The sequence below is a fragment of the Ascidiella aspersa genome, chromosome 1 (genome assembly GCF_963924565.1).
Source record: "Ascidiella aspersa chromosome 1, kaAscAspe10.2, whole genome shotgun sequence".
Classification (NCBI taxonomy): Eukaryota; Metazoa; Chordata; class Ascidiacea; order Phlebobranchia; family Ascidiidae; genus Ascidiella; species Ascidiella aspersa.
The window spans coordinates 25,821,257-25,846,806 of NC_139447.1; the positions used below are offsets into that span (position 1 = coordinate 25,821,257).

The 25,550-nt window shown below is 35.4% G+C and overlaps 3 protein-coding genes across 4 annotated transcripts; 1 reads left to right on the forward strand and 2 right to left on the reverse strand.

Moving 5' to 3' along the window:
• Window positions 1-1,984: 1,984 nt before the first annotated feature.
• LOC146168549 (calaxin-like) lies at window positions 1,985-4,874 on the reverse strand. The gene is made up of 5 exons (XM_083389075.1): window positions 4,690-4,874; window positions 4,265-4,399; window positions 4,062-4,166; window positions 3,510-3,661; window positions 1,985-2,398 (listed from the first exon to the last, which is right to left on the reverse strand). Exons 1-5 carry the CDS (start codon window positions 4,748-4,750, stop codon window positions 2,240-2,242), a joined length of 612 nt encoding a protein of 203 aa, XP_083245201.1. The 5' UTR covers window positions 4,751-4,874; the 3' UTR covers window positions 1,985-2,239.
• Window positions 4,875-5,251: 377 nt separating this feature from the next.
• LOC146168550 (kelch domain-containing protein 9-like) lies at window positions 5,252-6,898 on the forward strand. Its single transcript, XM_083386295.1, has 6 exons — window positions 5,252-5,332; window positions 5,396-5,520; window positions 5,598-5,752; window positions 5,864-6,032; window positions 6,093-6,267; window positions 6,382-6,898. The coding sequence occupies exons 1-6, from the start codon at window positions 5,252-5,254 to the stop codon at window positions 6,715-6,717; spliced, it is 1,041 nt and encodes a 346-aa protein (XP_083242421.1). The 3' UTR covers window positions 6,718-6,898.
• Window positions 5,921-18,919, reverse strand: LOC146168551 (ATP-dependent RNA helicase A-like). Of its 2 annotated transcripts, XM_083389963.1 has the most exons (29): window positions 18,779-18,919; window positions 18,389-18,529; window positions 17,412-17,563; window positions 16,718-16,820; window positions 16,420-16,568; window positions 16,111-16,157; window positions 15,552-15,688; window positions 14,579-14,830; window positions 14,440-14,517; window positions 14,197-14,316; window positions 13,504-13,621; window positions 13,310-13,405; window positions 13,148-13,230; window positions 12,435-12,591; window positions 11,946-12,070; window positions 11,542-11,662; window positions 11,347-11,439; window positions 11,116-11,210; window positions 10,953-11,026; window positions 10,606-10,758; window positions 10,431-10,536; window positions 10,157-10,323; window positions 8,715-8,876; window positions 8,432-8,546; window positions 8,059-8,298; window positions 7,810-7,925; window positions 7,383-7,589; window positions 7,037-7,190; window positions 5,921-6,889 (listed from the first exon to the last, which is right to left on the reverse strand). In XM_083389963.1, exons 1-29 carry the CDS (start codon window positions 18,887-18,889, stop codon window positions 6,770-6,772), a joined length of 3,792 nt encoding a protein of 1,263 aa, XP_083246089.1. In that variant the 5' UTR covers window positions 18,890-18,919; the 3' UTR covers window positions 5,921-6,769. The 2 variants fall into 2 exon arrangements, with proteins under 2 accessions (XP_083246089.1, XP_083246096.1); XM_083389970.1 differs by lacking the exons at window positions 16,420-16,568; window positions 16,718-16,820; window positions 17,412-17,563; window positions 18,389-18,529; window positions 18,779-18,919 and adding an exon at window positions 16,240-16,348.
• Window positions 18,920-25,550: the final 6,631 nt, after the last annotated feature.

The window sequence follows — 25,550 nt, forward strand, 5'->3', positions numbered from 1 at the left end:
ACCCTACAACATTTGATAACTTTGTAAGAGTGAAAAGTGAAGTGTGATACAGCACCAAGATTGTTTCAGTGAGAAAAATGATGAGTTGGTTATAGACCAGGGGTCGGCAACCTTTTTCTTGTCGAGGGCCAACACCAAACTCAGAAAGCACAAAAATTTAACTGAGAATTGTGTTATTAAAATGTTAGAACAACTTTTAATCAGACGGACTTCGGGTCTTTTTTTTCACTTAAAAGCGTGTTTAATTACATTTAAGGAGGCAGTATAAATGTTGGCGCAAAAACGCGAAAAAGGGCGTTTGTTTGGTTTAAAATTCGAGCCCAAACGTCGTCATCCATACTCCCAATTAAAAGTGTAATAAAACTACTTTAAAGAAACGCGATAACTTTAATAGTTAATCTGGTTTAGTGGTTGTTAACCTTTCTAAGTCAGGGTGCACGTGGCGAGCGAAGCGAGCGAGATTTTTTACGTGTACCGGCATTTCTTTTAAATTTGTTGCAGTTTTTTTATTACATTGCCGAAAATAAAAAATGTTGAAAAATATATGTCCAATATTTTTTAATATGTTTTCCGTTAACGGCAACGAAGCGCTTATATAGTTCAAAAGACAGCATCGAAACGTAAAAAAGATAGACGTATTAAGATTATTCGCGCGAAGCGCTAAAATTTTTCGCACTTACGTTTTTTTTAGTTAAAATAGTCAAAAAGTATTTGAAATGGACTCGTATCTAGTTTATCAAAGACTAGAGGCGGCGGGCCGAATGAATTACATTGGCGGGGCGCATCCGGCCCGCGGGCCGTGGGTTGCCGACCCCTGGTTTAGACTTCAGGTTTTACAATGGCATCGAATCGGGGCTTTCTGTCGCTAACTGATATAAACGTTCACAAAGATTAGCATTTGGGAGTCTCGTTCTATGCTTGATATTTTACCAAATTCGGAAACCGGATCGCGATCCGCCATTTGAACATGACCGTGCTATACCATTTGTCATGTTGCTGTTTGATTCGCAAAGTGACCATTCCATTCGTCAACTAGGCGTTTCATTTGATATATTAAAATTCCCAAGTTGTTAAGTTATTTCCTTTTTTCTCATGCCATTCGCCAAGTTGCTCTTCAATTCAACATGTTATGAAAAACTTGTGGCATTGTCACGTTAAAATCATCTGTTGTACGTTGTAAAGTTAAGTTGCTGTCTTATTAGTTGCGGTTTCAAAAGCTATTTTACTATTACATGTCTGAAAGTTGTAAAATAAAATTTGTTTAGGTAATCACAAATAAGATATGTGAATTACAAAGTGAACAAATGGATTGCATAGTAGTCATTACAATCACCAAGTAGCTGTGCAAAATAGAAAGTAGAGAAGTAAATCGCCAAGTGTTTGAATTATAAGTTTGCTAAATAAGTAAATAAAATGCAATGTTGCTATTTCATTTAAAAAATTGATATGTTAATCAATGTTATACTGTTATAACGTGCGTTTACCTAATGAAAACTTATCATTAAATTTGATAAAGTGGTATTTTTGTGGCTTTGGCTTTCCATAGGTGGACTTTCCAAAATTAAAATCAACCCAAAATGTAATCACGACAAAAGTACGCAATTTGCTGCTGTCATTAACATTGTGACATACGATAAAGTTCAAAGTAGTTATCGCTATGTTACGTCACAATTCTGCAAATTACGGAACAAAGTTCTAAATTTGATAGACAAGCCTTCAACATCTTGCATTTGAAATTATAAAATTGTAACAAGTTTGGCGGAACGGCATCGGCGGTTGAGAACCACTGGTATAGCCTGCCATACGAACAAAATTAATTTGATTTGCAGACCCAAAATTATCACTATTTATCAAAAACGCCAAAATTGCTACAAAGCGATTGGCAAAAAACGTTGAATTAGCGGTATTTTGTGAAATGTTTGATTTTGTGAAATAATTTAACACTCGGTCACGACGTTTGCTCTTAAAGAAAACAATTTTAACGCAACCCTATATGTTGACTTTATTATTATAATTTTAAAGCGCACAGTGCCAGATGAAAAAACAATAAAACACTACAAACAAACACATGTGTAAGCTTACAAATTATGCTCATAGTTAACATAAGATAACAAACTATTCTAGGTGAAAATGTACCGGTTAAAAGCTTGGACACCTGACAAATAAAAACTTCTTGATGTTCACAACAATGGATATGATGGAATGAAATAAAACAAAAATATGACCAACAGAAAACGTTTTAACCCAACAAATGAGGGGAGCTAAAGCAACTAGTTTCGAAGGCAGCTGCACATTTTTCGTCAGGAAGACAGCACCCAAATATTTCAAGAAGTAGAGCATCTTCTTTAATAGCAGTTTGGAAGTCCGTCAGCGAAACTCTACTGTCGTGATCATAATCCTGATACAAATGGCAGAACCATGTAATTATTAGAATAAACATGAAAGAGACCTGGTAAACATTACATTATCTATAGGATGTTTCAAATTTTGATAGACTCAGCACTTATACTCAACTTAAAAGTTAATGCCAATTATTCGGTTTTATTATGATAAAATGGGTTTCAGTCAGGGCTGTGGAGTCGGACTCAGGACTCTGAACTCAAGGAGTCGGTTTGTTTTGCTGAAGTCGGACTCCGGACTCGAGTAAGACCACGTAAAATTACCCGAGTCCCAAGTCCGACATGCACATGCGCAGTACCAAATTTTAAAACTAATATGGCCGACAACTGGAAATTGTAAACGTGGAATAGTATTGGAATATTTTCCAACCATCTATTGCAGGGGTTCTTAAAGTTTTTTTACCGCGGAACCCTAATTTATTTTTTTGCTTCGTGTGGACCACGGTAGGCACGAAGTTTTCAGAGATGACGTCATAAATTTAGAATCACAATACAAATAGACTACAGAACCCGCTGATTTTGATCGAAAAACGTGAAAGTGAAATGGAGTCTAAATAAATTCAGTGAAACACCGTTTTATTTTTAATTAAACTATTTTCTTTGAAAATTTGATTACTTCTCAAATATACACTAAAATTTCAATTAGGTCTTTATGGACCCCACAAAACTTATTCACGGACCCCCAAGGGGTCCATGGACCCCAGTTTAAGAACCCCTGATCTATTGTGAGTGAATAAATTATACAACACCCCTATAAGTGGATTTCAGAATATCCACGTTATTTTAGTTACGTAAATTGGCGGAATACAGGCTGTAGGGTCAGGGCCAGGCTTGGGACTCGACTAAATCGCACATTTAGACTGGAGTCGGACTCGGGTTATTTTTAACCGACTCCGCAGCCCTGGTTTCAGTAGACTTTTTTAAATTTTGTGCACGTTTTTGAATGAAAATCAAAACATAGTTAAGTGCAATATTCCAAGGTAATTCTTATTAATTTGCTAGAATATCCTTTACTTTTGCATAGAAATTTAAAGATATTTATTTCTGACAGTATAAAGTTCGAGTCAGCAAACTGCTTCCAATCATACCTTATTGCACAAGTTAACTTACCAATTTTTTTAATGAAAGTTCAACAAGGTCTTTTACACCCTCATCTGGGTCTTCCTCAGTCATCTGTTTCACCAGACAATGTTTGAGCATTTGAAACATTTCTTCCCGTGATATATAGCCATCACTGTTCAGGTCATAAATATGAAACACATCTACCACAAAAATACATCAATTGCCACTGTCGCATTATTGTAGCCAATGGCCAATACCAAGTGGCAGTGTTGGTAGTCGTCCGATACTAAGGTGGTCTTGGGGTGTTCGACAACAACGGGTTTATAGTAATGGGGACATTTGATTAGTGCTATTTTTTTACATAATTTCGTTGGTGATTTACCTATACAACTGAATTTATTTTTTCAATTGAGTTTACTCATCTTTTTCAGATTGAATGTTTCAGCCAAATCACACATTGATTGTATATACAATACATAAATATTCTAACCACAAAATTTTTAAACATTGTTGCAAAACAAAACCAAATTGCGTACCATAAAATGACAGTGATTTATTTTTTAACTATAGACATTAAACTAAGAAAGTAGTTGTTCTTACATTCTATTTTTTCTGCTGTTTCTCCTCGCAGAAACACAGAAAGTCCCTCAACCCATTCATTGATGTTGATAAAAGAATCACTGTCTTTGTCAAAAGCTTTAAACACTGTATTATAAACAGAGAGTCAAACAGAATGCAACTAACACAACTATTTTCACAAAATGAACTCTAATACACAATACATAAGCTGTACTATAATTAACCTCGATCCATTAGTAGGTCATCAGTCATGTTGAATTTTAGATGAAGAATTTGTCTAAATAAATTTCGATCCATGCGATTTCCTTCTGTAAGTTTTTCATAGCAACAAATGAGTTCTTCAAGTTCTTGCTTGTTAACTATGAAGAAATTGCACAATTAAAATCGATACTTTGTAGTTTTGAACTAAGTGTTATAAGGGTGCTGGTCTAGAATCCTACCACATTTATATCCTTGGGGCTATATTGCTAATTTATATGGTTAGGGTGCAAGTTAGCGTTTAGTTTTGGGTGGGTCGAGTATTATTAATATATTTATTCTCCCATATTTGTTTCTTAATTTAATTTCAACTTTGTCAACTCGTTTCGCTAATGCAAAATAAAAGTTTTAGGATTCCAGAACAGCACAGTACTAAGGCTTAGTTGCATACAGTGTTTTTGACTAGAAGTTTTGCATAGTTCCTCGGCTGCTTTTTGATTTTTCTTCGTCATTTTCTTGTTGCTATTTTTTTTTAAAGTATAAATAAACAGTTAATGAATATGTTACTACAAAATAATTAGATATTTCATACTAAAAAATATGTTGTTATAACTTTATTTAGGAAGAAAAACTTAATAAAATAGATACAACTGTTTACATTTTTTATCCGGCACTTTACAGTTAAAATAGTTAAAAATTAAGTAGTTGTTACATTATGTAAACAAACATAAATATAAAAGTTTATATTTATCAAAAATGGTAATAAATTAGCGATAAAAAGACGATCTTTAATTACAAAAGCAGATTTATAATTATATATTTTAGAGGGTCGGATTAAAGTTCTTTAATATTGTGGCCATAACAACAGTATTCACAACGGTCCAAACAAAAGTAAAATAGAAATTAAAAAAAATAATATCGAATTATGAGAGACATGTAATAATATTAAGACATATTTTCTGGTAGAGTCAGATGAACACTTAACGGAATTTCCACCTGCTCTTATTTTTGTTATGACGTGGAACGTTGACGTTGTCAAAGCACCACTAGGCCTATTAAGTTCGTTTCATACTTCTGCAATATGCAACGAAAAGGTATTATTAAGTTGGGCAAGTAAAAGGGTTTTTCCACGCATTTCAAACTTTTGTGTTTTACAGGTGTATATATTTGGTGGTTATAAACAGTACCCTAATAAAGCAGAACCTCGAAACGATGTCGTTATTTTTGAACCTGCTTCAGGGTCAATTGAAACATTGCAGTGCAAAGAAGCTGGACCAAAGAAGTACATATCAATAGTAAATAACATGTATTAGATGTGGTGATTAGTTTTAAACATCGGTTTGTTTTTATTTGGGGCAGATCCCACCACAAAGCAGTGACATTAAACGATCATTGTATTTGTATCATTGGCGGATGGAATGGCAGTAAGAGGACCACTGATGTGTGGTTATTTGATACTGAAAAATTATCTTGGAGAGAACTAAATGCTTCACACGGTTCTATTCCACCAGCCGGTATTTCATACACTATCATAGTTTTATACTAAACAACTGTGCTACAATGCGTGTCTCAACTTAACCTAAATAGTTTTTAATAAAACCCTTCAGTCTTTTGCTTGCTTACAGGTTTAAGCAGTCATACGTGTACTGCAATTGCTGGAAACGAAATTATCATTACTGGCCGCGAAGGTGGTGTACACATGCAAAGAAGATTTGGCAGTGTTTTTAAGCTAAAAATAAATCAAAAAAAGAACAGTTATGAGTATCAGGAACTCGAGCAACACATATCATCAAGGTTTGTAAAAATGGTAATCATAGCAATCTGATACCTTTAACATTTTTAATGACGATTAAGATCTGGTCACACAGCATGTCTTCTGGAGACAATGAAACATGAAAAGCAATTAAAGCATAAAAAATGCATATCTGTGTTTGGAGGAAGGGATTCTACGTATGTGGATTTAGTAAATATTGGTATTGAACCGCCAGGAACGTTGCTCAATGAGAATTTTCAAAACGCAATACAAAAGGTGATTTTTAAATTAAAAAACAGACGCCCAATTAGGGTAAAATCAAGAAACGGACCTTGGGCAACATTCAGTTTACCAAAAAAGTTCAATTTCATAAAATATTGCCTTTTGCAGGCCATGGACACTGGTAAGCACTTTGCTCAAGAAACGAGAACCACGCCTTTAAAAAACCATGCTGCATTTTCTGGAACAAGTTTAGCAATTTTACAGGGTGGTGAGCTTTTCGGCAGAGCACGAAACAGCACAAATGGAGAAATGTTTCTGACTGACATATCTGGCAGTCGTTGGTGGAAAGCTAATCTGGAAAAGATAGATTCAAACATTAAAGAATCCTTTAAACGATTTGGCCATACAATGGCGTGGATCAATGGACACCTTTATTTGATAGGGGGAATAAAATTCAACGGACAATATGCCATTTCTGATATTATTGACATAAACTTTCCGTAAACGTGCAAGTCCGTGAACAGTTTTAGACAACTTGTACAGATGCAGATGAAGACTACCATCGACTTCTGTTATCTCCATGGAAACGACCACGCCCTCCACGGTTGAATGAACCCCTTTCCCCCCCACCTCTATAGGAAGAGCCTCGAAAACCGCCACCTCTACCATAGCCGCCCTAAATATAAAAAACGATTGTCAAATTTTACTTACAACATTCAACAGAAGTCATGATTTTTTGAATTTTTTTTTATGTAGAATGTTTTCAATTTAACACATAAAATACGTGTTACCAATAAAAGCCTTTACAATAAAGTAAACCTACCTGACCACCAGTATATCTCCCACTGTAACCCCTTCCTCCCCCACCATAACCCCTCGCTCCTCCACCATAACCCTGGCTTCCTCCTCTGAATCCACGATCCCCTTGACCGCCTCGGAAAAATTTTGATGGAGGTGGAGCTCCATCACTTCGGAAACTGAAAAATTAGATCACCCCCTAAGTTATTGACAAACAGTACTTTTTGTTTATTTATTAATTTAATATGTGTACCATACCCCAAATGAGGTGTGCTTTACTATTATGCAAGCAGCACAACGGTTTGTAAATTCCTATAGATTTAAGGATTTAGTGAGAAAAAATAAGGCGTCATTATGTTTTTCTCGCTGACCTGAGAAGGGCTTCCTCTGGTGAAATAGTGGATCCAGCTGCAGAAACATGGGAGAGTTCTTTTACAAGATTAATAAGGGCTTGATCTTCTGGTGGTGGTTCCATTATAGTCTCTGGGTCTGATGTGCTGCGAACCACCAAGCGGCTGATGGCGCTTCGAAGTGCAATTATGTTAGCAGCTGTTTGAAAGTTCATCTCCAAGCGTATCCTGTAACAACAAGGCGCAAGAGTACCGAAATATAATTTTTGCTACGGTACTCTTATGAACCTAATGACATGGTATAAGTATATAATCATAGTATTTAGATTCAAAATGGATGTTCGCACTTGAATTAAAATGTAATTATCCATGGGTAAAATATGATAATTGGGAGTTTTGTCACTACAAGTATAAAAGAAAAAAAAATCAGTCAAACAAGTCTATTTACCAATCATCAATGGTGACATGTTTGTCTTGAGCCAAGGCAGTACATTGCGTAAACAAGAGTAACTGAAGAGGGTTTACAAGTGTCAGCTGTTTTGCACTAATTGCCCGAGTGCGAATCTACAAAATAATTTAACAAATTTAAGGGAAATACGTTAGAGTACAATTTATTACCTAAATACAACAAAAACGAGGAACGATAAAACCTTACGAAACAAACTTAATGTTGTGTAAAAAATGGACAAACATTTACTTTCTCTCCGAATATGAAGAAGGGTGATGGAAAAGTGCAGTCCTTGTTGCCAAACGGACAAATAACAGATGACTTGTGAATGAGGGCTGCTTTGGATTCACACAGCACTTTTCGCTTTTCTCGGTACATACACACGTTTGGATAGAGACCAATGCAGAGTAGCGAGAGGGCGGCATCAAGTTTTTCATCAGGCCCACTTGTACAAAATTCCCGGCACTCCAGACACTCCTCAGGAAAGCCCTGTGTCAACAAAAACGTTTAGCAAGGGCTTCAGTTTTTGTTTTTGCTAGTTTCTAGTGGCAACAAAAATACACAGGCATAAACGCTTAACCAGAGCCTTTTTTGTTCGTCATTTCTGGAATGTAACAGCCACCTCGTTAATAAGAATTTGCTTCAGTTGATTTTTTGCTTCCCATGTCATGCGAAGTGTTGTAAGTGTGATTTGTTTGGCTTCACAAAATCTTGCTTCCCTCTCCTCGCCACCCATTCTATAGCAAAAATATTTGAAAAAAAATAGTAGTTTAAACTACAGCACATATATACAAATCGAAAAACTGGCAGAACTCAAGTCTTTCGTTTTGTTTTTGATACTAACTTTAAACCAACCTATATTATCTTGATCAACAACATTATACAAAAAGTAGAAAAACACCAACCGTGAATTTTCCCATGCATTGAAGCACATGAGTAAAGCCACATGATCGCTGAATCTTTCCCCGGCAAAGGAGCGGTGTTTCCAGGGAAGACGCTTTCCAAACACTTCAAATGGTTCCGGGAAACAGGAAGCAGCAGCCATAATGCACATTGCATCTCCAATACTAAAAATAAATAAAATCCAAATGGCCTAGTTAGTAACAGTTTGTCTGTTTGGTTAAAATAAAAATAAAATGTGTTTGCAACTTATATTATTACTTTCTATAATCTAGAGTGGACCAACGTGGTCTAACTAATTTTGTCGCGGGTCATCAAAAGCCATTCGTTTCATATGTTGCAAGAGCGGATCAAGAATTTCAGTTTAGAGAAAGTGGCATAAAAAGGCTTCTAAATGACGTCACAAGTTACAAGTAATCTTAAGAAACGTCTGTCCCCGAAATAACTGGTGTGCAATTATTCAGTTGAAGCTAAGTCATTCACACACAGCAGAAAAAAATTAGGTTAGCAAAATGTTAACTTTAGAAATATACTTGGCGCATTAAACACATAGCAAGATAGGCACAATATTATCTCCACACCTAGATGGCTGCACAGAAATCACGTAAAACGTTCAGACGAAGCGGGAAAAGCATACATTGCATTTATCTTGTTTTACAAGCTGAATGGGTAACCCACGATACATTGGCCTTACTAGGCAAGTACATTAACAAGATCAGTAGTTCTTAACCTTTTTAGCTTACGGATCGGTAAAATTTCCAAACAAATTTTGCAGACTGGTAGACCTTCAAAATCAAAATCAACCCAAAATGTAATAACGACAAAAGTATGCAACTTAAAGTCGTCTTAGCTTTTTCATACAAGTGGTCTTAAAGTTTAAGACTGAAACGAGTTGCAGCCTACTTTTGGGCACAAGACTTGCAGCATTGTGACGTACGATGAAGTCCAAAGTATCATTAACTCTTTGTTATGTCACAAAGCTGCAATTACGAAACTGGCGAAGTTCTAACGTTGGATGGACAAGCGTTTAACTTAACATCTTGCGTTTTGCATTTGAGATTTAAAACTGTAATATATTTGGCAGACCGGCCAGAAAGTTGACGCGGACCGGCGGTTGAGAACCACTGAACTAGATAACATGACAGAAATTGAATTTTGTAGACAGTTCAGTCCACATAACGCTTGCCTGTGGACAACTAGAAAATTTGAAAATATTAAACGACATCTTCATGAATTGACATGCCATAATGTAAAATAAACTAAAAATCGAAGTATTAGCATCAACCACAAAAAAAGCGTTTGCATGGTTAAAGTTGGCAAAAATTACAGTTCGGGGCACACACAGCAGCGAATTGAATAGGGCAAGTAAAAATAGTCCGGGGGCCGAATGTGGCCTGTAGTCGGATCACGCTGATCTTGACTATGGTGAACTTTTCTCATTACTTACAAGAAATTGCATCCAAGAATAATCATTTTGCCAAGCCTTGGCTCAAGTGGCATTTTCGCCAAAATTCTTCCTAACTTTGTAAGTTCGTTGTTTCGGTCGAGTGCATTAATCTGTCGAAGAAGGTATTCGGCCTCAATAACAGCATCCAAAGGTGGGGGCTCCAAAGCCTAAAATATATGTCAAACAAAGACGTTTTTATTCATAAGTAATCAGCGTTTAAATAGGATTAAAATACAATGGAATTCTAAGCTTGTTTGTTTGTTGTATAAACTACCTTTGACAAAAACTCTCCTATGCCTCCAAGTCTTAGTAACTTTATACTCAACGCAATTTCATGCAGAGGTGTGCGCAAAATTTCAGGAGTAGCATGAACGTCCATTCTGAAATAAAACAAGAATGAAGCATGCTATAGCCAAATCGGTATATTTAAAATAAGGTATAGAAAATACTTTGCATGTCTGGCTTTACTGCAAAGGCAGAAACAGAAGCCGGGCCGCACACGTCCAGCCCGTCCTTTACGTTGCTCAATGTTAGACTGGGAAGCCCACACAGTGGTGAAGTTGGTCATGTTGTTATGGGATGTGAACATTTTCATTTTCACTCTGTAATAGGCAAGACAATAATATGATTGGTTCAGAAATAATACTATATACAGGTAACTTTGCCAGCCTAAATGTGTCAAAAACAAACCTTAAAGTTCTACATACGACATATTACACCCCATTCAACACATTTTTTATTTAAACAGAAGTTAACAAAGCGCCTTTTGGAACATAGCACACAAAAGCTTACTCACTTGCATGAATCAATAACAAACACAACATCATTAATCGTGATACTTGTCTCAGCAATGTTTGTTGAAAGAATAATCTGTGTGGACAATATAAGTGGTGATTTCATTTAGAAGTTCTTTTTTAATGCACCAAACGTACTAACAATTGGCCGAAAAACTAAGTTACCTTAGTAATTCCTTTGGCAACTGGGTAAAAAACTTTGCGCTGATCCTCTCGTGGGATCTGTGAGTGAAGAGGTAGGATTTTGAAACCACTTCCACCTGCAAAAAAGTGGTTACATTACACATTTCGTGCTAAGCATTAAAAGTGAAACATGTTTTTAAAGGTAAGATCTTGCTTGACAAAGGATCGTCAAATCATAATTCACTTATCCTATTAAGCTAATAAAAAGCTTGCCAAATACGGGATGCTGCTGAAGATGCATCATGAGTGAATAGATAAGATTCCAGCCAGGCAGAAAAATCAACACTGCTCCTTCAACATCTAATCCTACAAGAATTAAAAACAAAGTTGTCTTCTGAGTCATGATGTGTTGTTTTAGACAGCTTTGACATAATAACAACCAAATGTTTCAAAAATTTTGTAGTTTACCCTTAATGTACTTCAGAAGGGATTCAATCAATTCAAAGCTTATCTCCCTTTCGCTTATTTGAGACATTGCATGTTTTGTTTGGGAAGAGTAGTCTCCACTAACAACACAGTTCAGGTTGTCCTATTATATAATATAAAATGTTAATGTTGTATTTCTTTAAACATAAACTATATGCCAAGTTAAACATGTAATACAATAGAACGCTTTTTTCCTTTAAACTTTAAATATCTCCATCTTTGATCAAATATCTAACAAATCTACCTAAACTACGATATAAGCATATATCTCTTTCTTATACACATCAACACCATCTTAATCTTATAAAAATATTTACTGTGTATATTTTTTAATAGAATATTAAATAAGCCCCGAAATACATGCAGCATAAATAACAATAATTTACCCCATAATCTGGAGAAATATCATCATCATCATCTTGGTTGCTCTTCTTATCTTTGCGCTTGTTGCCAGTAAGTCTTGGTACCGGAACGAATCCTAGCATTTCCACACAGTCCTCCATAAAATATTCTATTATATAAATTATAAAAGTTATAGTAAGAGTCATTGGAATAAAATGTAATGATGCTTAATGCGTTAGCTAGCTAAGTCAAACAATAAATGCTGTTTAGTTAAAAGTTTAAGTTAAATAAAAAAATCATGTAATTTTAATGAAAAAATTAACAATTAAAAAGTATCCCAGCTAAACTTGTTTCTTTAAAAGTTTAAAGTACAAATACACACCCAGCTAAAAATCAACACTTTTCTAATTGTTCTAAATTAAGGGAGTTCCTAGATTATAAAAGTATTTGAAGGTGCACCATCAGTTTAAATACAAAACTATTTTACAAATTATTAGGTAGTTTTTGGAGTAAGTTTAATGGTAAACTAGAACCTTGAACAGGGTGTGTTCTTCCATGCACTTCCAGTACAGGGCAATTGTTGTAATATTGACTGAAAATTGATGTGTCAATTGTTGCTGACATCAGAATGACGCGAATGTCAGGAAAGGTAGTGATGATGTCACGCAACACAACAAGCAAGAAGTCAGTCTGATCAAATAATAAAGAAATTGCATATCCTCCACAATAAACAAAACAAAAATGAATTCAATAAAGGGTCCAAATTATAACTTCCCCTGGCCTAATAACTCTCGCCAAAATGTTAGCAAATGGTTTCCGAATTTTAGTCCACTATCAAATTGTTGATCAATTAGGCTGCCTTACGATTCGGGGAGTATACAATCTGTTTCAGTAAATGTAGTTATGTGGTCAACACTAACTAACATTTTATCGATAATACTTACGCAGAAGTAAACAAGTGGACTAAATTAACAATAAATTTGAACTACTATTGGAACCGACCCATAGATTTATGGTATTTACAAATGTCCTGGAAAAAGTAATAAAGATACATTGTTCTGTGACGGTTTGAACTATAGAGTTGCTAACATGAACACTTCTAAATCGTTTTTCGTCAAGTAATTTTGTGTCAAATCGTTGTGTTTTAACTATAAATAGCATACAACGCAGGAGAGTCATCATAACACAACATATAATTAATAGGTAAACCCTCATCTAAGCTTGATATGGTAGTATAAACTCTTACATTTATGTCTCTTTCATGAATTTCATCCACAATCACATGAGAGACACCTCGCAAGCCATTGGTGAGTTTGCGCAAAAGAACACCTAAAAATTACACAGTGTTAATCGCCTTGAGCGTGGTGATGTTTGTAAATCCAAACGAAATAGTACTCCAAAAACCCACCTACAGTGCAGAACAAGATACCGGCATGAGGCCGCGGCAAAGCAGATTCAAATCTCACACTGAAGCCAGTACTGCGGCCAAGATCTTCTCCTCTCTCTTGACAATAAATAAGTTTATTAGCGGCACTAAATTAAGGTAAAAGGTAGATTCACTCAATTTAGGAGGAGAAATATGTAATGCAATATAGTACCAACCTTCTGCAACTCTCTCTGCCACTGACACAGCACTGATCCGTCTCGGTTGAGTGACAACAATATTGCACTCAGCCGCCCGACCATTTTCAACAAAGTGGTCAAGAATATATTGCGGGACCTGAAATTAAACAAAACACAAAGTTAAGCCTAAAAATATAAAAAACCTAAAATTAGCATCAATATTACTTTGATATGGACCATTAAGTGTTAAATGAACGTTGGTGAGTTATACACAGTCAAATACACAATGAAGACTACAAATTTATTTTTAAGTTTTTTTTTAATGTGCAATATTTTTCTTAAAATTACCCAACTAGGAGAAACGGGGAAAGGGACATTTGGAAAAAATATTTTAACGTTTTTTTAAGTAACCATTAGGTAGTGAAGGTATTAATATTAAATAATAGAGATGTATGGGCTCTGGAATAGGATCGACAAAAATACCATTTTAATTTTTTTGGTTTGTGCACTTCCTACAAAAAGCGTACAGGTGCCCAAAAATTTGTACATTTGCTCTAAAAAAATGCACTTAACAGGAACACTGGTCAACAGTATCAACTTTAATTTTACAATGTTCTTAAAATCAAAACAAAACAAAATGCGATAGTAAACTCTTTTTGTTTAAAATATAATAAGCGTTTGTACGTTGATTTACACAAGCACAATTATGTAAAACAAACATAAATAGTCGACCTGTGTTGTTTTCCCAGATCCAGTTTGACCTCTAACAATAATCACGCTATTGTTTTCAACCAATCCAAGAAGTTGCGCTTTGTAATCCGCAATTGGAAGTTCAGCACGTTGGCTAAGCATCTATAAAAACATAAAAAAGTAAGGCTGGTGGTATTCAAGAAGAAGTAACTATTTCTCTTTGCATTAAAATAAAAAAATCTGTATTTTTTTTGTCATTTAAATATAATAACAAGAAATAATTACCTTCTGCAAATGAGTATTATTGGCCAAATCCTGTTCATGGTTGTTTTTTAAATCAGTACTGACTTGCTGTTCCGTGAGCTAAAAACAAAGTCAGCTCAAACTCATGTTTAAAATTTTAGCTGATTCATTGGCAACTTACATCTGCCAATGGCCCTTCATCTATATTGCAGCTTGTCCATGGGTTCCAGTTGACTTGTGGTGGGGACCACGGAATGACACCTGCCATGGACTGCGTGTTGGTGGCTAATGGAGGTGCCTCCTTTGGTGGCACAAGACTGATAGCATCAGGGCAGGGGCTTGGTACGGAGACAGCTTGAATGCTTTGAGCTTCCAGCACATTGGAGATCTTTTCACTGAGTGCTGGAGCAACGGTTACTGTATAGGGTTCAGCCTGTAGTACAGTTACAAAAGATGGTTTTAATATTAGAACTTTACGAGTAAACCAAACCATTAAACAGCATTTCGATTTAAAATAGTGAATTCGATGGTGTAATTTTTAGATCAAATCTAGAATAAAATGCTTAGTTGAAATGGATGCACAAATATCAATAGATCTTAAAAGTAAAAATCTGTAGTGCAATTAATTTGGCTCACAAATGCTTTAATTATGGGCTAAAGTTGAAGGGGTTACTATTATCTCTTGATAGTGTGTTTAGGCAACTAACTAAAATATTTTTACTAATCAGGTTTTCTATTTGTAATTCTACATATTTCCATAGCTTGTTTGTGCCAGTTAGGACAAGCCCGAATCAGTCAGTTGGGACATCTTAAAACGTGCAAAAAAATTCCAACTTACATACCTTATAATATGCAAAAAAAATTCTAACTACGTAACTATATATAAGCAATGAACACGTCATTAAAACATCTTTAAATGACTGAGATAACTCCATCATCTTGGGCCACAATATTTTTTTATTTTGTTTAATGGAAACACACAGTAGGTTATCACCTCTAAAACCGACTGTTTATGTTTTGCTACTTTCTTAATTTGAATTGAATGTCTGGACAGTTTCTAGATGCAGGTGAGACGCATTTACTGTACTGTATATTAGAATAAAAAGTTCATTGAACGAAACAATGTTCAGCAGGCCTTATATGCTATTTCACACCTCATCAGTTAACTTCTTTTTTGTTAAACCTGTGTAGGCCTCTATTGCTCCAAGATGATATAGCTGTCGAACCATAGACAATGCAGCAGATTGGGAACTATTTTTCTTATTTGAACCATTCTCTCTGGCATGCAGAGCTATACAAAAAATTGGGATATGAATTAAAACAGTGCTTCCCAACCAGTGGGTCGCAACCCACTATTTTAGGTAGGTTGCAAAGCATTTGTAAATGTTAAAGTTTTCTACGAGATCAGGAATTTATTGCTTTATTATGTAACATTTATGCAACAATATCACAAATACGTAGCAGTTAGATGTGTTGTGTCACATTAACTATTTGCCACTAGTATAGATGCAGGTTTTATGTAACTTTATTTGTTTGGCCATATCTAATTGTGGGTCGCGCAATAAAACTTACATTAAAAGTGGGTCGCGAACTGAATAAGGTTAAGAAGCACTGATTTAAAGTATATATTGACATGACATAATCCATACTTAATTTTAGAATAACATAACAAATGTACTTATGCAAAGACATAAATATTAAACTGAAACTTACATCTTCCCAATTTTTTCACATATACTGTCAATTCTGCAATAAAACTCCTAAAAACAAAAGTAATATCTTAATATAGAAAGTTATCTTCATTAAAAAAAAAAATAATAATAATAAAATATACGAAGTTACCTCTGATGGATGTACTGTTTACAGTTTGGAGGTCTGTCATGAAAGTTGCTGCAGTGACAAGATTTTTCTTATTTTAGACCATTTGTAGCTACTATACGTAGCAATAAAGGTCAGTATATAATTTGTGCAGCAACTTGTTTAAACAAACCTCCAGGTGTGTTAATTAAACTCTGACAAAACCTGTTGTGGTCTGGGCCAACTTGACTGTATTTATATTCAGGATTTATTCTTTCTTTCTGAAAAAATTGATGTAGTCTGCCTTTAGCATTTTCGAATGTCCAGTTTCCATGCAACTTAGAATTAAGGTCTATTTCCTCAGAACCAAATGTCTGAACAAAAACAATAACTTCTTATAAAAGAAAACCAACCTAAAAACATAAAATTATTTGGTATTTGGAATATAGCCTTAAATAAAAAACCTTGGTGAACATTTGAACAGTTTAAAACTTTTACAATGTATGACAAAAAAATGGTTTACCTCCTCTTCTTCCATTTTTCTTTTTCTGTCATAATAGTCATGAAGGGCGCCACCTCTTTCTGATGGGCCAGCTTTAGCATAAGAAAAGTCAACATTGCTTTCACTACAAAAAAAAAACTGGAGTAGAGTAGTAGAATAAAAACATCAGTTACAGAAAGCACAATAAAAGAAAAATGCTCGTAAAATCCAATAGCATTTCATGTAATTTACATTTAAAATTAGATGCTGGATTATTTAACTGGGTTTAAAAAAAACATAAATTTATCAAAAAAATATTTTCATGCGCGTGTGTGTCTGTCTGACAGCAAGATAATTAATTTATGAATATGTGCCAGCATTTAACAAATTGGGATGTGCATGTAACAGGGCGTAGCCTGGTTATAAAACCACAAATTAAAGTAACAGGGCATAGCCTGGACAAAAACCACAAATTAAAGTTACTATTTTTTAAAGTATGGTATGAAGAGTTCTACATTGATTTACAACTAAAAAATCTGCTTTGGTTTTAATTAGTCATATAGGCAATAACCTCCCAACCTAATCTGGAAAGAAAACAAGGTTTTGTTTATCCTGCTTTACCATAGTGGAAAGCAGGATGATGAACTATTCAAAATCAACAGGCAGTTACAAATAAAGAGATTAGCCAAATTTTCATTGTTCAAACTCAAAGCAGTACTACCCATGCAATATCTACCTGGCACTTTCCTGTTTGACCAAAGCATGTGGTGATTGTTCACTTTTGATTTGCATATGTGGTGGAACTATTCCTGATGGAAGAACCTTGTTTTCACCATTGTTGTTGTTGTTTGGCATACCTTGCATCGCTGGCGGAGGTGGGTTTGATACCTTCAAGCCCATAAATTACATAAAAAGCTAATCAGGCTATGTTTGTGTGCATACTGTGCAATATGCTTTTGGTAAACATCTAGCCCAGTGGTTCCCAACCTTTATCGTCGCTACTGCCTTTTCTGCTTTCAAAAACCTATGGCAAAATTTTTGGTATAATACATAAACCAGATTACAACATAATATGGCAAAATGTTAAAATTTCTAGACAAATTGTTTTATAACTTGGTAAGAATGTCTGAATTTATGCTAAATAAAGCAGAAATAGGTAACTAAAGGTATTGTTTGCAGTTTATTTGTGTCATATGGACTACTTTATAAAATAAAAATGTGTTCAATGGAAAATTGACTTCCTGTCAACACATAAAATAACTTGAACACAATAATAAGAATGTATTTTGGTGTGTTTTTCTCAGTCTAATCCTAATATATTAGGCTGTAATATTAATATAGATTAAGCAGTGTTTTAAAACAATATTCTTTTGTAAATGTTTTTATATTTTCTTGTTTGTTTGTTTTTAGGTTGGCAAAATGTTGTTACAAATAATTCAATTGTGTATAACCGATGTAACAGAAATGTATTAAGTGTAGCAATATGGGACTTTGGTGGTCCAATAGTCACCATTCATATTGTTAAACTATTAAATAAAAACATCTTTGTTATAAATATTATAATGCAGAATAAGAAAACGTTATTTGTTTTATGTTTCATGTTTATTCATACTTTTCCAACAAACATCTTCAAATAAACTTAAAAAATACCATATGTAGCTGGACATAGTTACATATAGATAACAATACATAGGGTTGATCTCAATTACTTACTCCTCTTGCTGGTAACTCTTGGGCAGACATTTTTCCAACCCGAACCAGGTAGTTTGAAAAATCAAATGCAGCATTTGTCTGTGCATCTTTTTTGTTAGTTGAATTTCCAATACCCACATAAGGTATTCCATCAACTCTAACCTTTAACAAACATTCATTTTTATTTTATTATTTGAGGTTACTACAACAATTATTGTATTATTTGTGATTCCTACAATTCTGACACAAAAGATCAGCAAAAAAAATATGTGGTAGGCCGATGGTATATTATAAAGTTGGGTATAAAATACAGAAAATAAAACAATGCTGCAATTTTGGCATGCCTATATATATACATGAAAGACAGATATTTGTTATGCTGACCAGCAAGATACAATAAATACTTCATACCTCACACATGAATTTTTGTCTAAATTTGGATCCACTTGGCTGAATGTCATAAGCTGGAGTCATCTTTTGCTTTCCAAGCCATGCATACAAAAAGTTCTTTATGTCAGCCATTTTGCAAATTACTTGCAACAAACAAAATTGACTTTGGCCTAGATATTGGAAGAAATTTTGTACAAATTATAAATCCACAAAGTATAGAGAAGGTATGGGCAACCTTTTTTTAGTCGAAAACAAACTCAGAAAAGTTCTCTACAGGCCATAAATTTTCACTGTGTGGACTTTATGCATGTTATTCTAACAACAACAAGGACTGTTAATCATGCAGGGATAAACCCAGGGTATTTTGCAATTAGAAAGAGGTCTAACTACATGTTACATTCAATGCAAGAACAAATACTATTGCACATTTTTTTTGTTTTTTGAGGGAACATATAAGTTTTATTGGCGCTCTTTCACTATTGTACGTGAAAAGTTATGCAAAAAAAATAATAATAATACCGCATACCACAACGCATATTGTTTGGGTTAGCGTTTGGTTGAGGGTGGGTCAAGTTATATTATGTTTATTATTAATAATAACTTGACCCACCCTCAACCAAACGCTAACCCGCACCCTAACCCAAACAATATGTGTTGTGTGGTATGCGGCATTTGAAGAAATATTTTTTTTTATTAATTTTTACGTACAATAGTGAAAGAGCGCCGTTTTATTGATAACGTTAAGTCGGACGTATCGGTCTACGACAATTAAGGCCTCCGCTCCAAGGATGGAAAAGTCTGACTTTTAGACTTTTGAAGTCTTGGACATTGCACTAATTTGACTTAACAAATGTGCATAAGATGATAAAGTTTAATAATACTTGGCCCAGACAAATCCAAACGCTAAAGAGCACCCTAGTCCCTAAGTCCCTAACCCAAATAATGTTCGTTAATTTAATAATTACATAAACGCTTTAGGCCCAATACCTCAATTTGTGACGTAACAATGCTATATAACCTGGTCCTGGACGAGAAATTATCTTATGCCATCGCGAGTTTGGGCTTTTCCCAGTGTTGAAATAATTAATAAATCAACGCACATTATTTAGGTTAGGGTGCTGGATAGCGTCGTAATTTCTGACCCCCCCCCCCTGGAATTTTAAAATTCGATTATTAGTATTATTTGTAAGTGAAATATGTATTATAGACTATCCATTTCCCCCAGTAGCGAATCCAGGGGGGTGGGGCGGGAGTCCTTACTCCCCTTTTTGCAAGTGATATTATCGTTTTTGTCATGGTTTAACAAACTGTTCGAACCGGCGTGCTTTTTAAGGTATTGGGTCACGCGTCTTAATCTAATGCGACACCAAAATCGAGCGCAAAACGCCGTTTTTCGTCTTTAGTTTGGTCGACCGTAAACGCTGGATAGTTTTTCTCTTTCGTTGTTTGTTTAGGTTGTTGACTGATTAGCAAGTGTGTATTCGACAATTGACAACCCTAAGTCAAACCGTCTTTCTTTTTTTCTCGCTAAAAAACGTCCAGTTATACGCAGTATGTCCCTCGCTGTTCGGTCTCTGCGCTAATATCCGAAGTTGGTGTAACAGTTTAACTGAAGCAGATTCTTAAAAGGAGGTATAATGGTGACTGTCGTGCGCGTTTCAAAGTTAACATTTTAAGTAATGATAGTGAACGCAAAATTATGCTCTTTAAGCATACTCTAAGACCACGTGCTAAGTGTGCCCTGGACACAACTTATTTCCCCTCAACCGCAGCTTGTAATTTAGCTGAATTGGCACACAGCTCGGCGCAGATGTTGCGCTAATCGTGGCATAACAACACCCGGAAAAAACGAACTTCGTTTAGTATTGCACGCGGTGAAAGGCGGGCTTGTAATTTAGCGCTAGTTCCGTTCATGGACCTTGAAAACTGCGCTGCTGAGTCGAATTATGTATGATTCTACCACAATTAATCACACATATTTCACGGTCTTGGTTTGATTTTTTGCCTGAAGTTAACGATTGCACACTGTGGTTTCGCAGCTTTCTGAGTTTTTTTTTTATCTCGTCTTGCAATCACCATTCTATGACGTCATCCTGTCACTATTTTATGACGTCATTATTCATTAACGTCAGACGAAAAATAGGGAAATTCCCTAAGTTGAAAATTCAGGACCCCTTTTTGATTTTCTGGTTACGCCCCTGATTGCCCCCCCCCTGGAAAATGTTCTGCGGGCGCCCCTGTATGTCGCCCTTACAAAAGTGTACGGCAGTGGTTTTCAACCAGGGTTCCGCTCGTACAGCAAGGGGTTCCGCTATTTCGAAATTGTTTAGCTATTTGAGGTGTGTTTATAGCACTGGGGTTTCTCGAGCCAGTGGAATTATTGTACTGGGGTTCCTCGAGCCAGTGAAATGTTTCCATAGGGTTCCACTCCAGCAAAAAGGTTGAAAAGCACTGGTGTACGGTAACAACTGAAAAAAACAAACAAAAAAAATACAGATTTTTATCTTGGTTATTTTGACGAAACTTACACTGCAAAAACAAAACCCCAAAATCACATTACAAAGATGTTAAACTCCTTTAAATCGTAAAAACTCCTTCATATCGTCTAAGTTCCCCTATCATTTTCCAAGGTGCGATGAGACGCACTGTGATTTTGGACTAAAACAATTTTATGAAAAATAGGCTAATAGACACAATAGAAACTTAAGACATAGATTCGCGCAAGAAGCGAAAATTTTTAAAATTTACATAGTTAAAATGGGCAAAATATACAGTTTGGGGGGTCATGGCGAGGGGCGACCAGTGAGCAACATGACCTAATGTAACTCCCCGGTCAAGTCATTTGCCAAACAACTTTATTCCTGGTCAAGCTATTTTCAACATACAACAAGTCAAGTCCCAGTCCAAGTAAATGCCAAAGAAAATCAATTCCGAGTCACAGCATTGGCATCAAAAATAAGCTAGTACACTTGATGAAAAATAACTATTAGACTTGAATAACAACTATTAGAACTGATGGACGCGTAAATTCTGGCCAATGCTTTGCCTGGCAAACACCACAAACCAAAAAACAAATACCATTAATTACATTTAATTTATGTCATTGGTTTGAATAACACTCCTGTATCTTAGTATTAATCTAGTCATTTGCGTCTAGGTGACTTGCGTCTAGGTAATTTATTCGAAGCTGAATAGGATTATATTTAAAGCAACACAAATGTTTCGCGACAGTTATGAAAATTAATACAAAAAGAACACTCGCGTATATACAAAGGGAGCAGCCTTCTCCGAGAAAACGATGTTTTTACGTTGCACACATTCAATTTTGTGTTTAGTTTACTTATTTTAGGAAGCCCCTAATTAGAGCAGGAGTCGGCAACCTTTTGTACTCAGTGTGCCAGTTTATACTGTTAAAATATCAACAACTTGCGTGCCAAACATTTTTTTATGTTAAGTTTTGCACTGGCAACCAGGACTAAAGTTTTCTGCCTTATCAGTTGCGAAATTTTGTCGTGCACATGCACACACGTCGGATTCGAGTCCCGAATCCGACTATGCAGCCCTGTGATCTGACATTTAATTTATGTATCTTTTTTGGTATATACTTCAATGTTTTTCAACCGATAGCCTACCTAGAAATGTTAGCTATAAGTTTCGCTTTTAGTTGGTTTCTCAGTCGCACAAAAACACACGTGCTTTATTTTAATGTAGAACAGTGGTTCTCAACCTTTTTAGCATACGGACGGTAAAATTTTAAAACAAATTTTGCGGACCGGTGGACCTACAACAATTAAAATCAACCCAAAATGTTACAACGACAAAAGTATGCAACGAAAACTTCAATGTAATGAGCAATTTGCTGCTGTCTTTTTGATATCACACAGTACGTGTTATACGTGGTTCCATTGAAGTTTTTCCCGTACAACTGGCCTTAAAGTTTAAGACCTAAATGAGTTGTAGCCTAATTTTAAACAGTTTGGCACAACACTTGCAGCATAGTGACGTACAATAAAGGCCAAAGTAGACTATTAACTCTGTGTAACGTCACAAAGATGCAAATTATGGAACTTATGAAGGTCTAAATTTGATGGACAAGCAGCCTTCATCATTTTGCATTTTGCAATTAAGATATAAAATTGAAACATATTTGACGGACCGGCAGGAAAGTTGACGCGAACCGGCGTTTGAGAATCACTGATGTAGAATGCCCTGCATTAACGACACAGTGAACGTCACGCCACTTTTGGGGCATTGTGACGTAATACGAACTGTGAGTCGTAAACAACAAGTTCGCACACAAAAAATAAGGTTAAATACAACAGTTAGGACACATATTCGTAACATGAACTGGAAATGTGTTTAACCATGTAGTTAGCGCTAGTGTTAGTGATGTAATAATAATGTTAACAATGTGGTAGTGATGTAATGGTCGTACTTTCGTAAGATGGTATAACATGAGCGTTGAATCAATTGACGCGCCCTGAAAAATCATCTGGCGTGCCACAAGTGACACGCGTGCCAGGGGTTGCCGACCCCTGACTTAAAGTATCGCATAAAACCAATACAGTTGTATAATTGTCGACTCATCGGGTCGTAGCCAGGAAACGGTCGCCATCTAATTTCGAAGGCTTATTTATCGGTTATTTTTATCGCGTAACCAAATAAACGTTTAGAGAACTGGTGAAACAGATTTTATTTACTATTATTTCCTGCTAGCATTTGGAAAATATTACAACGATTCCAATATTAATATATCTTTTTTTCAACACACACAAAATGTACAAAATAAATTTTATCAAGCCACTATATAACGGCGCTTTGGTAGCCAGCCATTTCGGCTCGCATTATCTTTCGGCATTCGAATTATCTTAATACCACAACTTTAGCAATTTTGCCCGGAAAGAGTATGGCACTTGATAGCTGCGCAGACATCTTTCTACAGCGGTTATTCGTTTGGTGTCGGGGAAACCAGGAGTGGGGTTCGGCGACACAAATCAGTGATGTCTTCGTTTGTTATGAAGGGTAGATCGCCGGGAAATTCGTCAACAAAATCCACAACTTGAGGATTTAAAGTGAAATTGTCACATCCAGCAGCGGTCTAAAATAATAAATATATATTTGGAAGAGTAAGAACAAAATAGCAAAAGTCGATCAACTTTCAAAAAAACTCTCACCTTAATTTTGTCTGCAGTAACACCAGAAACGAATGGTACAGGATTCACTGAATCGAGAACTTCCTCAAATGCTGCCATGGAACGCACGCTGTGGTTAATCTTCGTTCTCATTTTAGTTGGCTTTCGCATCGCGCTAGCAACCGAGGATGAGGTGCAATGCGACAATTCTGACTTCAGTTTTGCCTGTTCAGCTATTTCTTCTTCGTAATATCTAAGCCAATCTTCCTCTGTTGGGGATTCTCTGGCAATTTCTTCGCTTGGCAATTCATTAATAAAGTCAGCCACTTCATTCCAGTTGACTTTGGGAATCTTCACGAATGGATGCTTTCTTCTCGACCATAAAGTCAACCAATACTCATGTTCGGAAGCCAGCTTTCCTTTCAGTTTTCATCTCCTGGGTAACTCTTTATACTGGTGATTTCTCCAAGACAAAGCGCTTTTTAGCAACTTTGGATACAATCTCCTGCATTCGGCCGACTTAACAGTTATACCTTTAAGAAAGTCAAACAAGGTAATTCAGAAAATTGCTTATTATAAATGTACATAATGTTAAAATAATTAGGTTACCTTCGTAGGCAGTAATTACGTCTTCAACCACCTTGCTGCTTTCTTTTACTCCTTTGAAGCACGTATTCTGGGAAATGCTTTCGGAGCAGCTCGCATTAAACTGAACAAATGGTGGCTTTTCAACAAGTTACTACAAATATTTGGTGTCAAACCGTTTCTTATATTCATAAAAAAATTAACAAACCTTATCAACCTGAAAATATTGGATGTCCATCGAAGAAGCAATTACACCCTATAAAAGACAAAAAACGTTTATGAGAAATATGGATAAAGAGATATTTCCACTTTATTTTTAAATTAGGATATTTAAAAAATTACACAAATCCAATAATAAAAAAATTGCTTACCTTGTGATCAACGTGCGCCCAGTTATGCAAAGGGCGACGAACATTTTCACGACAAAAAACACCATCGTTAGGTTGAAAGATAAATCTGCCAAAAAATCTTACATCGATAACAGAGCTGTGCCAAACAGACACTTTTTTAGCTCAATAAACTTATTTTCGATTTCCGGGTCAGGTGGACCTTCTAAACCGAAAACCTTAAACGGGGCGAACGATTTGTCGCCAAACGTAAAATAAAATCTCATATTTTTGCTGCTATAAATTCTCCTCACTTATAACGTGTATAACAAGAAGCATTACGGCAATATCAAAAATTTCCAAAAAAATGTTCATTTGCCAAAATCCCATTGTTTAGTTTCACGTGTTACGTAACAAAGTAAGTTATTAATATGCGTATTTATGTACAACTAAATTTGTATAGAAATAAGTTCAAGCAGAATTACTATAAAAATTGTTTTAAAATTAACGTTCTAATGACGCATAACCAAGGAAACTGTAATCATTAGAGCTGATCCTAAAACCTTCAAGGCCTGAATGTTTTTATTACAAGTTTCAAAACACAAGTGGTAAAATAAAAAAAATTAAATATCTGTATATTTTCATTCACAAAATAATGCCTTCAAATTTATCAAGTTAAATGCCCTTTCCCCAAACGCAGAAAGTCTATTTCATCACATAGTTTTAAATTTTTAACATTTTAATAAAGCG

Coding starts and splice junctions, on each gene's coding strand:
- LOC146168550 (XM_083386295.1), top strand. CDS start 5,252: ATGACGTGGAACGTTGACGTTGTCAAAGCACCACTAGGCCTATTAAGT. Junction 5,333..5,395: donor CTGCAATATGCAACGAAAAG/GTATTATTAAGT, acceptor TGTGTTTTACAG/GTGTATATATTTGGTGGTTA. Junction 6,033..6,092: donor GAGCAACACATATCATCAAG/GTTTGTAAAAAT, acceptor ATGACGATTAAG/ATCTGGTCACACAGCATGTC.
- LOC146168551 (XM_083389963.1), bottom strand. CDS start 18,889: ATGGCTGACATAAAGAACTTTTTGTATGCATGGCTTGGAAAGCAAAAG. Junction 15,689..16,110: donor TGTGAAAAAATTGGGAAGAT/GTAAGTTTCAGT, acceptor TTTTTTGTATAG/CTCTGCATGCCAGAGAGAAT. Junction 8,299..8,431: donor AGCAAATTCTTATTAACGAG/GTGGCTGTTACA, acceptor TTGTTGACACAG/GGCTTTCCTGAGGAGTGTCT.
- LOC146168549 (XM_083389075.1), bottom strand. CDS start 4,750: ATGACGAAGAAAAATCAAAAAGCAGCCGAGGAACTATGCAAAACTTCT. Junction 4,400..4,689: donor AACTTCTAGTCAAAAACACT/GTATGCAACTAA, acceptor ATTTCTTCATAG/TTAACAAGCAAGAACTTGAA. Junction 3,662..4,061: donor AACAGCAGAAAAAATAGAAT/GTAAGAACAACT, acceptor TTTTTGTGGTAG/ATGTGTTTCATATTTATGAC.